This window comes from Tauraco erythrolophus, chromosome 12, assembly GCF_009769465.1.
Source record: "Tauraco erythrolophus isolate bTauEry1 chromosome 12, bTauEry1.pri, whole genome shotgun sequence".
NCBI lineage: Eukaryota > Metazoa > Chordata > Aves > Musophagiformes > Musophagidae > Tauraco > Tauraco erythrolophus.
Window position 1 is genome coordinate 12,877,504 of NC_141476.1, and position 16,697 is coordinate 12,894,200.

At 50.2% G+C, this 16,697-nt stretch overlaps 1 protein-coding gene across 2 annotated transcripts in view; it reads right to left on the reverse strand.

Moving 5' to 3' along the window:
- Nucleotides 1-10,831: 10,831 nt before the first annotated feature.
- MGLL (monoglyceride lipase) overlaps nucleotides 10,832-16,697 on the reverse strand; it is a 62,994-nt gene continuing 57,128 nt past the window's right edge. For both annotated transcript variants that reach the window (XM_086619048.1, XM_086619046.1), the window contains 2 exons: nucleotides 11,963-12,178; nucleotides 10,832-10,987 (listed from right to left, as the gene is read on the reverse strand). In XM_086619048.1, coding sequence (XP_086475174.1) covers nucleotides 10,862-10,987; nucleotides 11,963-12,178 — 342 coding nt within the window. In that variant the 3' untranslated portion in view covers nucleotides 10,832-10,861. The remainder of the gene's footprint in view (nucleotides 10,988-11,962; nucleotides 12,179-16,697) is intronic.

Below are 16,697 nucleotides of genomic sequence, written 5' to 3' on the forward strand. Positions count from 1 at the left end.
TATATTTTAGAGAAAGAAGAGTGGAAACAGAACTGCCTGTTTTCTTGCTCAGTGGAGTGTCAGGTTCATGAAAGCCTACTACAGAAACCGACAGCTTCACCCAGCTGGTTCAGTTCACCTGCGTTTCTCCTTCCTTTATGGCTGAAGATGACACTGAACATAAGCAGGATGTTTAGTTTATCACATCCCCTCTGCTCCTCCTGCATAAATTCCGCCTCTGACATCTTAGCAGTTGGCTTTCCACTGCAGTGCTTGTGACAGCCCTGCACAAGGCTTGCACGGAGCCACCAGAGAGCAGAACGTGGCCTTTGCCTTCTGCTTGTACTGAACGAGATGCAGAAACAGGATTACTGAGGAATGTGCTAATGCTTTTCTCTGCAGATGCCTCAGCTGCTAAAGCAAAAGGGATGCTGGTAGTGGGCAAAGCAGAAGGAAAGCAGAGGAGGGGCAGTGGTGCTGGAAACCATTTTCCGTATGGCTGCTCTTGAATAATTCCATCTCCGCGTCCTTAAGTGCGGAGCAAGTGAGGCTGCAGTTGTACACGTGGGAGGAAAGGTCAGTGTGGCCTTTTGATCTGTCCCCCCAGCAGCGCAGTTCCACGTGGGCTGCCAAGCAAACGCCTCATCTGCCTGCGTGCACTTAGTGGTCGCATCTGTGAGCCCTGTCAGATTGCCCAATTACTGGGGGTCCTTTGACCACCCCCCATCCCTTTTGGCAAAATAGGGCTATCAAAAACCATGTGTAAGCAGATGGTCAGCATGCTGGCAAGCTCTCTAAAATTAAGATGAGCCAGGTCAAAACTTAGATTTGAATTCACTTTATTCTTACTGCAAATAATTTTATCACAAAATAAAAACCTTTTGATTTTTCTTCTGTTGCCAGTGTCCTTTTTGTGTTCTGTTGCCTCTGTCCTTTTTATTTACTACTAGCCACTTGTTGAATTAAGAAGATTGTAAAATTTATCAGAGCAACATTATATTTAAGAAGAAATGTGTAAGCATGTGTGCAGCAATAAAATAGTATATTTCACTATATCTCTTCCTGCTGTGGCCTCTTTGTGACCAATTGACAACATCAGTGTGGCTTTATTTCTGAAAGAACTTGGTGGGCTCCTTCAGTGCTTTTCCCCTGCACCCAGCCACAGGCAGGCTCTGCACCGCCTGGCTTCCAAGCAGTGAGGAAAGTGTGACTCTGCTCCCCTCCCTTGGTGGCTGGGTTGTACGCTCCTGCCAGAGCATGGATGTAAAGCATGGGCATGATTTGCTGGCTCCTTTCTGCCCGGGTTATTCTGTTTCATTAGCAGCACTGTGGCACAGGCTCGGTCACTGTGGTGGTGGTGTGTCAGGGAGGTGATGTTTATCTCAGAAAGTGGCTCTGGGCAGCCCCTGACAGGTAAGTTGTCTCTCCCTGTCTTCTCGTCACCCTGTGCCTCTGTCATTGCTGACTGTCCATTAAATCCAAGGATGGAGATTTCTCAGCCTCTGTGCTTGATTACGCTGACTTCTTCAATGCCCGCACATTGCCCCTGAAGCACGTGTTTTCTCCAGAACCTCAGGTCTGCTGAAGTGCCCGGGCAGTCCTTCCTCTTTGAGGGGGCAGATGCTTATTTTCTCTTTTGCCTGCTTGTGTGTCTGGGTGGCTGCAATGGTGTTGGTGACAGTAATTGAGCTGTCTGTGTGCAGCCCCTGTTAACTTCAGAGTGTGACTGGCATTCAGGGAATGGGGATCCAAGCTCACCCCTGTAGCTCCATGTAGGAACGTGCAATTTTTGGAGGGGGGATACTAATAGCATCTGAATGACTAATGCTGTTGAAGGGAGGGACTGGGCTTGGAAGAGTTCAAGCACTAATCGGGCTTTTGGGAGTCAGTACAGTGCTTACAAGGAGTATCATTGTGCTGTGGAAGCCTGGAGTAAATGATGAGCCTCTTTAAGAGTTTTGAGCTGTTCATGGTGGTAGTCATGGTCAAACTGCGAAGATGGCACCTTCCCACGGAACAGCTCGCAGTTGGTGTGTGTTGACAGACTTGTCTGCTCAGGGTGACACTGAGTATTTCTCTCTCTCGCTGTGGGCAGCCTGGCACAGCCTGGGGAGATGGATTGCATCCGTCTATGCTCGGCTCCCAGAGATGAACGAACTTAGCTAGGGCTGGTGATGGGGAAACAAAGGCTTGGCTCTGTTCTCTGCTCACAGGGGATGGCAGTGCTGGCAGAGCAGGTTTTTGTTTTACCTTTTAAGCCAGAATAGGTTTGACATAACAAGTTTATTAAAAGAGGCCGCACTGCCGAACTGTTTGTCAGTCAGGGCCTGTTTTCAATAAAGGTGCTGGATCTGCTGGGATTGCTGCCTGCCTCGAAGAAGTGCTGAGGGAGAAGGAGAAACCCTTTCCTAGGGTTGTAAATGGTTTCTAGGGTGTTAGGTTGCAATCAGAGGTGGGTTATTGGCAATAACCAAGGAAAGGTCTGCAGAGATGGTATCTGTTGGGGGACAGCAGGCATGGCTGGGTGCAGCTATGGACATGCAGACCCTTAAGGCCAAAGCCAAGCTTCAAGCCAGGTGCAGTCAGCATCTGGGGAAGGGGGCAGGCACACACACGCCTTTCAGTTTTCCTAGTTGTGGTTAGCTTTGTAAGCCCACAAGTTCAGGACAAGACCTGAAGGGCATTTCGGGAGACTTAAGAAAGCCATGGAAGAGGATCAGAACCATGCAAAGAGCTAGCTCTGGTCCCGAGGGTCTGGCTGCTCGGTTCCCAAAATAAGCTCTGAGAAATGAGTGTGAGCACTTTCCTCTCCCTCCTCCTGTTAGCGTCAGAGCAAGCTTGAGGGGAAAGAGAGCAGAACTGGAAAGAGAGGTCTGCTCCCTCCTGACTGCAGCTCTCTGCCATGCGTCTGCTTTGTGCCCTGCTCTGTCAGCCGGTATGGCAAAGCTTTGGCACGGTGTGTTAGGAAAGAGGGAGGTGGGGGGAGTGCTGTGGCGTGGACGGATGCATTGGTTCCTGGGCTCAGGGTACAGTGGGGTTGGTCTAAAGAAATCCAAAATAACTTGTTATACCTTCCCCATGGAGGAAACTGAGCTGGTTTGTGTTGCACTGGGATGTCATTAAAACCCCAGTAAGAAAAAATGCCTCCCTCTTTATTCTTTTATCATATCGCTTCTTTGTGAGCCAGGGTCATCCCCGTACCCTTCGTACAAGGCTGCAACAGGGATGAACTGCGTGAGCAAGGCTGTGCAGAGACTTGCTCTGGAGGGAAGGCAAGCAAATGTGGCAGTTACTGTTCCTTGAGATATGCTTTAGGAGGTGAAGGCTGATCTTTCATATCAAGGCTAAGATGACATTATATCTCTTCCTTCTGCTCAGAAGGTTTTATTCTAACACATTCTTGGCACAGCATAGCAGAACCACCAATATTTCTATGAATTTTATTAAGCTTGCTTCCATAACGGGAGCCAGCAATCTGCTCTCTAGAACTCCTTCCACCCCCCTCCTCCCTGGATCTAAAACTGAGCTTCTATCCAGGAGTTTTAAAACAAATTTGTTGGTGGCAAGTTCAATCTCTTTCCTTTTCCCAAAGGCTGTCGTTGAGAAGCTGAAAACGCTTCAGGCGAGTGGTCCAGAAAGCCTCTTCCACCGCCTTCGTGGTCTGAGTGCCTGTTGGGCACAGCGTCTCTAAAGCCGTTCAAGGTACTGGCTCTGGCCACTCCTGAGGTCACTGCTCTTTCCCTTCCCAGGGCAGGGGAGATGGTATTTCTTGTTTCCTGATTATATGTGACCTTTTCCAATCATGCATGCAATTAAACAACAGTCTTCCAGGTCTGAAAGCACGTGAGGGCATGTGCCCACTTGCTCTGCCCAGTGCAGCACTGGCTGTGGTAATGGGGCAGATCAGTTTTGCGTGCCAAGTCCGGTGTTTGCTGGGCATCCAGGACTTGCCAGTCACACAAGTGCCCCTGGGCTGGGTTTTGGTGCAGAGTGGCCACAGTGTGGGATGTACGCACGCTTGGCACGGGAAGAAAGGGCTTGGTGTTAAAAGTGCGTGGGGCGAGCTCTGGAATCTCAGTGCCGTGGGGGTTTTGGTACGGACAACACAAGGGCCGTCCTGTGCTGCGGGCAGGCGGCTTGTTGCTGTCATTGCAGCACGAAGCTGGCCCTGCTGGACAGGGTGAGGGGAAAAATCATTTTTTTTTTTTTTCCTCTGAATAGAAAACAGAGTTGTTTGTTTCTAGTATGTAGATCCCTCCTGCTCCAGGGTTCACTGTGTTGGCCTGAGGAGAGCTTTGCTGGTCTTGCTGTTTCATGGTTTTTCACCTAAATGAAGGCATGACTCTGATACGAAGGCTGCTGACCTTGGGAAGGCTGGAAAGCCCTGCGTTTCTTGGGGCCATGGCTCGCAGCAGGGTTTACTGTGGTCTGGCAGGGGCTTGCTTACCTTTGGTCACAGACCTCTCCTAAACTGATGCACGGAAGGTACTGCTCATCCTTCACGCCAGAGCTGCCTTTGCTTCTCCTCTGCTGTTCTCATTGCTGCATGTTTTCTTACAAGACAAGTGTTTTCCATGCTGGACATGATGCCCTCCCCTCGGTTCCCCCCAGCCCAAGCAGCTTTCTTTGCCAAGTTTCCTCTGTTTAGACATCAGTGCATACCATGCGATCCATCCAAACTCTTAATTGATCTCTTAGGAATTGTTTTTCATCTTCGTTCTTGGAATGTTTCCAGGCTCTGAACAGCTTCCTCTGTAGGGAAGGGAAATTAATCCTGTGTCCCTCCTTCCTGAGGAGCAGTGGCCATGGGAGGTTGGCTTGCTCCTCTTGGGAGATGTGAGCTCTGCAGTGTTTGCCCATGGACGTGGGTGTTTGTTTTAATGCAGTGGTTGTTGAGAGAGCAGCAGGCAGGTGAGCAGTAGCTCCGCATCGGCAGCTTCCCAATCAGATTTAGAAAGAGAGCATCCCAGACTGATAAACTGGGAGAGCATTGCCCTGTTTCTATGTGCGAAGGGAACTTTTTGTGTTCATGCATGGAGAGAACAGCAAACAGCTGCCTGAAAAAAAACACTTTTGAGAGCCTGGAGTGAGCAGGAGCAGCGGCAGGAGTCAGGCTGTCGGCACAGTGTGCAGTAGTGATGGTCTCTGATGGTATGGTGGCACCTGCGTGGCCCCAGCAGCTCCATCCCACTTCCCCTGTGAAGGGGATCTCTCCAAGGCCAGGCTGGGACAGTGGCAGCCAGAGAGGTGCGAGTCCCGGCTTACCCCCACCAGCAGTGCTGGCGTGAACTACAGCCCCACTTCTCCCTCCTGCTCTGACGGTCTGTAAATCCCGTACTTAACTATTTGCCAGCAGAAAATGTGACCGAAGTGCTGCCGGTTTATGTGCTGAGCAGATCTTCTGAATTAAAATTCCTCATCACTCACTGACACTGCAGCATTTGGCTCTTCTTCGGTGCCTCAGCCTGGCTCGGGTGATGGGCTGTGTGGTCCCAGACATCTGACGGAGACATGGTCCCTGCAGCAATGTGACCAAGCGTGACACCTCTCGTCCTGAGCCCCCGTGGCAGGGCAGGCTGCCCGTCCCTGCCAGTCCTGTCAGCTAGCTGGAGAAGACTCCTTAGGAGCTCTCTCCCCTGCACACCATGGCTCTGTGCTGGCTCCTACTTCACCATCAGCCGATCCCCACCTTGCACCAAGCCCCGGAGAAACCGTCAGCTCTGGATAACACAAGGCCAAGCACGGGCTGTGAGATGAGAAACAGGCAAAAAACTTCAGGGTTCCCACAGACTGGCAGGATCGGACTGGAAGCACATGCTAAAAAACAGAAAGGCCACCTGCAGCCGTGACAGGTGGTGACACCAGGAAGGACTGTGTTGCCAAAAAGGCTCCTTCATGCCGGTGCTGCTCTCGGCTTCACGCCGGACTGTCCCTTCCCTCCTGGGCTCAGTCCCTGTCCCAGCACCATGGTGTGCTCCCTCCCACAGCCCTCAAAGCTGCAAGGAGCTTAATGACTGTGAGAATACCAGGCAAAAGGGCTGGGGACTTGCGGGTATTAAAGCAAGTCTTGTTACTCATGACGTTCCTTACTACTGCGGTGTGCCCGTTGGCTTGGCAAAAAGCCCCGGCTCCGCTCGCTGCACTGACGTGCATCAAAGCCATCGGCCAGAGCTTCCGACCTGGCGAGTGATCAGAAACACAACCCCATGTGGGGCCGCAGAAAGAGAATATTATTCTCTTGATGTAGCAGGTAGAGGCGTGAGGAGGATGGAATGAGTTGCCGGAGGTGGCGGGTCGGGTCTGGCACTGCCGATGCCTCCAGCCGCAGCGGTGGCGGTTGTCACCCCTTTTGGGGTGCGTGCGGGCGGCCGGGGAGCCCTCACAGACACAGGGGCTTGTGCTGAAGTCTGTGTGAGGACGGAGGCAGGAGGAGACCCTGCGGATGGGCTGTGCCCCAGCCCCGTGCTCCGGCCAGGAGGGGCATTTCCACAGCACCAACCCCAGGTCTGGACGAACTGGGGCTCTTGCAGCACCTGAGTGGTGCCGGGGAGCTGAAAGAGCAGCAAGCTCCACTCCCCAGCTCTCGTGGGGTCACAGCTATGGGGAAAAGGTGGGATTTAAGCGGCTGCTGTTCCTGATCATGGTGCAGATGCTTCTTGTCTGAACTGGCTATGGTTCAGGACCAACGTAGTGTTTTAACAGGCTTGTAAAAGCGTGGGAACCTGGTCTCAGCAGGCTGAGCTTGCCTGTTGCTCCAGGCTCCTCCACTAGCCCTGGACTGCTGGGGTGGGGAAGTACTTGGGCCAGGGGATTTTTTTTTTTTTCAATTACTTTTATAAGTTAGCACCTCAGCTACAATTGGAAAGAAAAAACAAAACAAAACAAAAAAGAGTCTGGGAAGGGCAGAGCTAGTTTTCCCTGAGATTACCCAGCCAGCCAGCACTGCTAAGTCAAAGCTAGATGTAAAGACATCTTACACCCGCAGTGCCACTAGCTAATTTTTGATTGTGCTGCTCTGGATTGCAGCAAATAGTGGTGTGAGGCTGCGGATTTCAGGGCTCTGAAAAAAGCTGACCTTGAAGCAGAAAGGGAACCTCAGGTCTCCATGAGACACGGCTGTCCCCCAGGCCCCCGGTCCACAGCGGCTGAGGAGCAGGTGCCGGGGGCTGCAGCCCCTTCCTCCACAAGCTGAATGGCAATTTACTATCTCTCTGCCTTTCCCTTCTCACCCTGCGGAGGGATGGCAGTCACCAATGATATCCTTAAACACGCTCTGTTCAGAAAACATAACTTTATTATTAGTTGCAATATACACTGTATTCCTTTAAGAAGGCTAAACTTGTATATGGTCTTTCCCACTGAAAATACATGTGTATGTATATGTTTTTCTATATGTGTGTATATATATATAAATGTATTTTATTGAACTGGATCACAACAGAACAAGAGAGAGAAGCTCAGAAATTACTTGGAAAAGTAAGTGCGATCTCCATGGGTTCGTGCTGGCAGTGTGCTAAGGTGAGTGGTATAAAAGAACAGGCGAAATAGAAAACGTGATGGGGGTCAGGCAGTGGGGAACGGCCTCTCAGTGCTGCGGGTGGTGATGCATACAGTAGTTACACGTTGCCATTGCTCAGTCATGGGTGTCCCCTGTTCTCAAAGGCAGACCAGCCTCTGGTGCGGCTCTGCACCACAGCGTTGGCAAGGCCGGCTGTGCTCCCTGCGAACAGTACCTGCCCTTGGAAAATGGAGTTTAATTACATTTCCCCTGGCAGCAGCTCTGCTTGTTACTAATCTGGTCAGCGAAGGAAGAATTCCTCCGGGGCATGGTGAAACCTAACTGGGTCAATATAAAGTAGCTTCCAGGCAGGGCAAAGGATCAGCAGAGCAGCTGGAGCTGCAGCTGGTGCCAATCAGCATCCCAACGGCCAGGGCTGACCTGCTCCTGGCTCCTTCCCTCTTCGCTCACTCCCCACCTGCTGACAGCTGCCCCCTCCCCGCTCAGCAACCTGCTGGCGTTTTGGGTAGGTTTCCTTGTGGTCTTCTCCTCAGAAGATAATTCTTCAGAAAAAGCTGCTGAGGGTGGCAGTAACCCCTGCTGTGCCACGGGCTTGGGGCTTGTTTGGCTTTTTTGTTGTTCTTTCAACTTTCTGTTTGTTAACCTGATTTTCGAACGCAGCTTCCCACGTGCCACTGCTGAGCTTAGCTAGATAGGGGAACAAGCCTTCCCCAGATCAACACAACTGTTTTATTTCTTCTGAGCTGCAGATGTTTCTTGGGTGAAAGGACACATTTTATCAAAGGCACTGACCACAGACCTTCCTCTGCCTGAAGCCAGGAGGGAGCAGACAGGCTCTGACCTTCCTGCTGGAGGGTCACTTCCACCATCCACCACCCCCGCAAAGTGCTTGTCAATTTGGGAAAGGATGTAAAGAATGTGGGCATCGATTTACTCCTCCTGACTTCCTTGGGAAAAGTGCTTTCAAAAAATCCCATCCTTAAGTCTTCATCTTGCTGCTACCCCCACAACGTCTGTCACCACTGGATCACGCCTACTTGATTCCCCTTCCAGCTGAAGAAGCAGGTGAGGTTTATCACCGCTGTAGTGTTTCTCTTCTTGCTGTCTTTCCCCAGCAGCATCTGGCAAGGAGGGATCTTGCTCCGGGAAAAAGAAGTTGCAACAAGCCAGGCTGCTGGAAGATGCAGAGCAGGCGACCTGTCCATCGCCTCCTTCCCAAAACAAGCGTCACCAGAGGTTTAGCAGGGGCTTATGGGAACAGCTGATTGCACTGGAATAACGAACCAAAAGCTGGTGTTGCTGGGAGAACCACAGCTCATTCCTCTCGTTAGAGGTGAGAAGATAAAAGTATGAAAGTGCCTGGATCAACCTGTATAAAAGAACTTTCCTGACTTGGGCCCCTTAAGGCCGTTACAAGGACGTAACCTGCATCCACACACCCTTCCTCCATCCATGCTGCTGGGACAAGCCCTGATTCTGACCGTTATTGCACAAAGGTCTCTTTCCTGAATCTTGCCAGAACTGGCTTCGAGGGCAGGAGAGGTGGGTGATCCTTCCCCCTCTACCCCACAGCTGTTGCAGGTGGGATCCAGCCCTGGGGCAGCAGCACAAGACTCGCGATGGTTCCCACTGCTGCCCGAGAAGGCAACAAGGGCTGGTTTGTCACTGGGAGAGACGCCCCACTCTCTCATAGTGCAACATTTACAGGCATTTTCTTCTTGCAGAATTGGAGGGAGAGGCACAGGTTAAACTCCTTCCCTTTGGCAAGCGCCAAGAAGTGTACTGGTTATTAGGGCCATCACCCTGGACAAACGGAGCCGCAAAGCCACGCCGTAATCTCTGCGCACCTTTTGCTTATCGATACAATGCCTCTGCTCTGTAGCTGGGTCATGAGTCTTTCCTTGAGCCCCGCTGCTACCAGAGACCCAGGCAGCTCTAGCATTTGGCTTGTCTGCACCACTGGGCCAGTTCACAAGCTCCTCCACGGCAGCTGGTACATCATTCCCCTTGGATGCCCCTCGTGCAGCAAGGTAGCTGTTGGATGGATGATTGCACCCGATACTCTGCCTTCAGCTCCCCGTGTTGCTTAAAAGGGGTGAGCTCAGCACCCGCGCTCTGTGATCTGCCCCAGAGGTGGCTGTGCTGACGAGGAGGAGATTGGAATGAGCTTGGACGGGATATCTGCTCATGCCGTGGGTCTCCTGCTAAACCAGTGGACCATGAGGATACCCATTGCTAATCCCCACCCACCACATGCTCTGCGCTTCTCTCCAGCATTATTTTCAGGACGTTTTCCAACTGATGAAGAAAAACAACAGATTATGTCTGTAAAGTTACGGTGAGAGGACTGGATCCTGGTAGGACAACATTATTCCTTGCCAAGAGAAGTAACAATTAACCCCTTTTCTAGACTCTCCTCCTGTCTCTTCCCCAGCTCCCAGCCACCTCTATATACATCATATATTATATTACTATATTCTCTTATAACTTTGACTTTTCTTTTTCAGTGATTAATTCCAAAAGGAAAAAAAAAAGGAAGGAAAAAAAGCAGCCTGTAGGCATATTTACAGAATAGTTCATCTTGCAGAGGAGATGGAGTTTGGCATTGGGAAAAGCAAGGTTTTGAATGTGCTAAGTGGGTTTGATTCCACATTCCTCCTCTCCCCTCTGGGATCCTGCTCTGATGATGAAAATTAAAGAGCTGTTCAACACACTCTCCCCAGGTGCAAACTCGCAGAGGACGTGCAGGGCGGTGGGGGAGGCTCTCTGTGCTCTCCCCTGGCCTATCCTGCTTATAAAGGCAATATCCAAAGGGTCTGACCTTGAAAACCAGCCTTCCACCTTCAGGGAGCTGTCAGCTCCGTTTTTAGCCTCTCCTCGTTACCCAGCACCTTTGTTACTGCTCTCCTCCCAAGGACCAGGGCTTTTAACGTGCTGGGTGGTGGCATTGGGGAAGGGACTGCACGCACCTGGAATCAAACCCATGAAGTGGAAGATACTGACTTCTTTAACATACCAAAAATTATTGCAGTATAAATAGACCCCTGTCACCCCAGCGAAAGCAGAGAAGGGGAAGTGGCAGGAGGAGTTATGGTAGGTGAGGGGCATTTCAGTAAAATCACCCGCCCTGGAAAGCTTTAACGGCTGCTCCCACAGCTATCAACTCTTCCCTGGATTAGGGCAAGGACGTTTACATCAGCAAATAATGCCCCACCCTGTGCTTCTCCCCCTACCCTCCCTTACACTCTGCATGATAAAATATCCCAAAGGTCCCTCCGTGTCAGATCTTTTTCAGAGAGACTTCTATTAAGAAAAGCATCTATTCCCAGAAAACCCCAGTAGGAGCTGCAAAAACAATTGCTCTTAAGTATGGCTGGTTTCCCCAGCCGCTGAGACCTTCTGGCCAATCCATGTTAGTATTTCTGTGAAGACAGAGGTAGAGACCTCAGGCAGCTCTTTGTGCAGGGCGTGATAGGCTTCCTCATACACCTGCAACCAGGGATAGAGCGGAGATTAGCAGAGGGAAAAAAAAATCCACGTGAACAAACCCGTCTTCGGCCCCCTCTCGTCAACACCCACATGTCCAACGCGCCCTGCCCACACCTTGTCAGTTTTTTTTTCCTGGTTGAGGTAGGGTATGCAGTTGAAGAGATGGTGCCAGCCCTCCACGAGCAGGAAGGCGTTGGTGTTGCAGCTCAATATCTGCGTGTTACCTCCTGGGGTACCACCCTCCTGCCCTTTAGGAAGACAACGCATGTCCCAACCCCATGCATTTCTTGCTTCCTACCCCATTAACAAGGAGGAAATGCTTATGCCCTTGGAGGTTAAAGGACAACGGGGGATGTTCCCATCATGCCTTGTGCAATTTTACTCCTTTTATGCCCAGACCATCCAGTTATTTTTCCAGTGACAAAAGCTTTCCCTTGGTCTCCCTGTCCCTCTTTCAGGCTCGTTCATGTGCTAACAATTGGTTAATCAGCTGTGGCTCTCTTGAAATGAACAGATGTGAAGTGGCTTTTGTTGTGCAGTGCTTTGGAAAGGCCCCTCCGTACCTTTCGGTGCTGGGGCATGAGGTAAGGTTGGTGCTCACAGAGTTGGTGTGGTTCAGAAGAGCTTTTGGGGTCAGCGCTCTAACTGCTTATGAGCCTCGCTCTACTTCTACGCCAAGTTGCTTTACATCCAAGAGACCCTCTAAGTACACAGCCACCCCTGGCCCAGGTCTTGAGATCACTCACCACCCTTACCCACAGCCCAGCTGTAGCTGGTGAAAGGTCACCACACTGTGCCTCTGGAGGGGCTACCTCCTGGTGAGAGGGACTGTAACCTGCTTGGTCTCACCAGTGCATCAGCCCTTCTTTGCCTCCAGCTCGCCAGAGCTCAGCAGGCTCTCTACCCCTCTCAGTCACTCATGCTCAGACCAACACCGACAGAATAATACCCTAAAAATCAAGAAAGCAAGATGACCTTGAGAGTTTTGTCCTGACTCTGCACTGTGTCCATCAGTAAGTAGGACCCTTTGATATCGCAGAGCTTGTCGGAAGAGCCGTGTAGCACCAGGATGGGCAAAGTCAGCTTGGGCAGAGCTCGTTCAATTCTGGCAATGGCGTTCATCAGCTGGATGACGAAGGAGACCTTCACGCCACCATGGTAGACCAAGGGATCGGATGTATAAGACTCCATCTGGCAGGGAGAAAGAGGCAATTTCAGGTCAGTGATATTTCATGTGGAAAAGACAAAGCAGATCAGCCCAACGGTGAGGAGTCTCTTCCTTTGGGTTACATAGTCATTTTCTACTCTGTCAGGACATCCTGCCATTAGAGTCAAGGTCAAGGTCTTTACTGTGGCTACCCAGAACGGTTTACACGAGCCGGCATACCCCATGCTGTGTGTTTCTCTCTTACATCACGAGAAAATATTCAAGCTGAAACTCTTTCTGCAGGCGACCAGTGCTGGACAAAGACTGTTCCCACGGGGGCACCTGCCTGCATTTTTCTGCTCTGCTATGTCCTTCTGTCACTCAGACGGGACAGACTCTTCTGCAGAGGGTTCTTCAGACTGCATTACTTGTAGGCTGATGTCCTTATCCTCTCTGCTGAGGGCTCAGATGTTCTGCTTTTTCACCTTTCCTCTCTGGGGATGAAGACCATGAGCTACACACAACTGACACATTGAACTGCAAAGCACCCTTACGCTGAGGGGTCCTCTCTGGGTGCACAAGGCAGCAAATCATAGTATTAGGTGGTAGGCAAAAAAAAAAGTCAACGACTTGCTCAGCCAGACTGTGAGAGGATAAAAATGTGCAAGAGCTGGTGCAGAAAGTTGCTAGGAACGAGTAGTTACCGCAGCAGGCAAATCTACAGTAAATATTTGTATACTGTACATGGAGACGGCCCACACAGCCACCGCCATCTCAATATTTGCCAGAATGCTTTGATTATGGGTTGGTCTCTGGCACAGCCTCCAGTTTCTCCCAACCCTGGCAGATGTTTATAGAAATTATGGTTATTTATAGGTTAGCCGAAAACAGCCGCCTTCTCTTGTTGCAGGCAGTAGGGCCTGTTCACATTCTCCCTCGCTTTGCAGAAACGTGAGGCCCTCTTGCTGCTGCACGTCTGCCCTGAGGGGACCACAGGCGGGAGGTGACCCACGAGGCCACCCCAGGGACACGTAGGTATGCACAGGCATAGGCACAGACAAGCACTGTGACAGGACGGCGTGGCCTGCCTGGTCCTCACCAAGACGCCAGAAAGGCTTTGGGGTGGATTCTGCATTCATCTCCCCGTGAGATGAGATTATTGGAGCAGCAGAAGGACACTACATGGTGGGGCTCTCCCAGCTGGGGCAATTAATTTGCCAGAGGATATAAAGCCAGTTTCCCTCCTCATTGTCTCAAATGTGTTGGGGCACAAAGCACTGGAATGGAGCTGGCAGCGAGGCAAGCTGGTGCTCACAAATCTTTCCCCATCACCTTCTTACTTCCAGTCCCCACTATCTCCTGCTGCTTGAACTCCTAGTTCTCATCCCCGAATGCAGCAAGGGGAGGAGTGGGTGGGAATTTGGGACTCTTAGCGTCTGGTACACTTCAGTCCCAGCCCACAGTGCAGGCGATGGTCGAGGAGGTGAGAGCTGTAGAGCCACTCTAACTTGTGCTGGAGTTGGACCAAAGAAATTCAAGTTGTACCACTCCTTTAGAGACCCTTGGATTCAGCAGATGTTTCCAGTGTTCGATTCAGGCCATGGTTGTGTTTTGGCCTCTGTGCAAGATCATGGCTACTCTGAAGGGAAGGGTAATTTTTGGTAGGGAGACAAATGTAGCAGTCTCTCACTGCAGGGTCTTACCTCTAGAATCTCCCTTTCAAAGGAGCAAGTGCCCACACACGCTGAGGGTTTGGAAAAAACTGTTTGTAAGAGGCCACTGCAAAGATGAGATTGCAGTTAAGGTAGAAGGATCACATTTAAGACATGCTGAGCATCCTCTGCTCCTGCTAAAGGCCCTAGAAAGCAGAGAGGCTGAATAGCATGTGGTTCTCCTGGCTCTGCACAGACTCTCCTTGTGCCTGACCAGCTTGTTAGTGCAGAAACATCCACCCGTGTCCTCTGTCCCCTACGCAGCTCAGCCTGTCTGCCTGCCATACCTTCCCTGCTCTGCAAAGTGCTTCCAGAGGGCAAGAAGCAGCCTGTGTTTAGAAAGAAGCATCCTCTCGTGAACGTGCTCATGGAAAGAGTTCAGCTTTGACTTCCAGAACACCAACTGCCTCTCATTTTGCTAGCTCTCCTGCTGACAGCTGGGCGTACCCTGGTATTTTCAGCCAAACGTGTTGACTTTTCACCAGCATTTTGAGCAAAGCCACCGTGTTGCACTGGCTACTTAGCAACTGGCTTCAGCCTAATCTGGGAGTTACTTGTCTGGATCATGTCACAGCGCTGCGCTAAAGCAACACAGCTTTGAGATGGGTTTCTTTTTATTTTTTAGGGTTTTCTTTTTTAATTGAAGGCAAGAAATGAGGGACTCTGCAGGGGCGGGGAATCAGGAGAGGTGGGTGGATGGATTGACAGAAGTCCCCTTCCCATGGACTAAAACAATGTTGATGAATTAATGTGAGCTGGCCCCCTCCTCAGCCCATAAATGCTAAGACAATGACCTAATGGGTTTCTTTCTTTCTCTTGTTCTTTTCTGAAAGAACAGGGCTTTTTTTAGCTACTGAGCAGCCAACAACTATTTTTGTGTAGATAATGGGAGGGGAAAAAAAATAATAACCCAATCTTAACCCAGATCGATCAGGACTGCAGGGATTCTTGTCAGAGTTAATGTGCAGTGCATGGGGTGAGTGTAAAGTAGCAGAAAGATGGGGAATGGGCTGTGTATTCTGCAAGGTATAAGCTGTAAACCCTGCAGGCCCAGAGCTCCCATTGGCACACCAAGCTCTGGGTGATCCTGGGAGAGCTTGTGACTGCTTCCAGCTGCGGTCCAGCGAAGGCTCTGCAGAGTCCATCGCAACAGCTCTTTCCTCTCTATGTAGTGCTAAGACAGAAGCAACCATCAGGGCTCCTGCTGCATTACACTTCTCTGCTTAGAGATCGGTATCTTCCCTTTGCGTTTTGTGGAGCAATAAATTCATTACGAGACAATTACAGCCTCATCTTATGTAGAGTCTGCGGGAACAAGACTAAAGTCGGGGACTATTCCACTGAATTCAATGGCAGCTAACGAAGATTAATGGACTAAAGGGATGCCTGCCCCTGTGATGTTATTCCTCTCCGGAATAACAGGACTGAGTTTTTAAGGTTGCTTCTTTCTCCCTTTTTATGTCTCTTGCATTTGACATAGCAAGAAGATCAAACAGACATCTCCCTACCATCCCGTGTTTTAGTCCCTACGCCCAGAGGACAGCCTGCTGGGAACACAAACTCATCAGGAAATTCTTGGATGATGTCCTAAAAATATTTCTAGAGAACAGAAAGTTAGTCTGGCAGGAGAATATGTTTAACATATAAATAATGGATGTTTCCAGCACATTGTGTGCTTTGAAGCTGTGCGTCTTGAGTCCAAAAGGAGGGTGGAGTGTGCAATAGAGGCAGCCAGCGGACCGAGATGCTCTGTTGTCTCCAGTAAGTGCCTGAAGCCTCAAATCCTCGTGTTTGAAGATGGTCAGGAAAGCGCTTTACATCGCAAGCCACAGCTGCCATGTCAGCTGCGTGTTCACTCGCAGGTGTGCAGGCAGCACAGCGAGGGGGGGCTGCTTGTCTCGTTTTGAAGACTACTCCAATATAAGCAGACTCTAATGAAGCAGATCTACATTTTTATCCACTGCAAGAGGCCTTCCCTTGCTCCACGGAAAGGGAAAGGGCAGAGGAAAACCGACAATGCTCAAAGGAAGCTCTTGAGACTTAGAGCATCACAGAGCAGAGGGAGCAGCAGCAAATATTTGTGTAGAAAGACAACAGAATAGCATTTATTATAAACTATGTCCAGCGGTTGCTGTGGTGATTCCTAACATCACCCCAACAGCCTGCATGGAAGTGCTTATTAAATATCGTGCACCAAGTTAAGGGAGCTCACTGACACTTTTCTAAATGCATTATTATTTGAGATGTCCCCACATCAGCACTTTTCTCCTGCAAAGCTATTTAGTGCAGCACTAGCATCTTCCAGCAGAGGATCCAGCTGCCAGAGGTGTATTTAAACCTGATCCCCTTAAGGACCAGCTGCGGCACAGAGTTCAAGTGCCACACAACACATCAGTGCAGAAGCCAGCAAAGACCCACCTGTCCCAGCCATGCTCACTCTTCAGGCAGGGGGTAACGCTCTCAAGTTCCTCCCCTCCTCTAGAGCACTGATTGTTTTTATCCTCTAAATACAAACGCAGAAGTAAAAACCTTCCTCCATGTGATTTTAGTGAATTAGTTCTCTAATTTAAACCTTTTCTCTGAATTATATGCAACAAGTTATGGCAGCTGAATGTAATTAAGAGCAGGTTTCTATAGCTTGACTGGAACCAGCCTTCTTCCCAAGTATGTATTTTGTGCAGCCTCATATGGTACTTAAGAACATATGTCATATGGTGCACCAGTGGATGCAGATGAACTCACTCCATGCTAGTCCTGACAGTTTCCTAGGAACTACTTTGTCTTCCATTTCTCAGCTCCTTGAATCTTTCCACCGTCAGCCCAGTGAAATGTTATGCTCTGTTTACAGGTA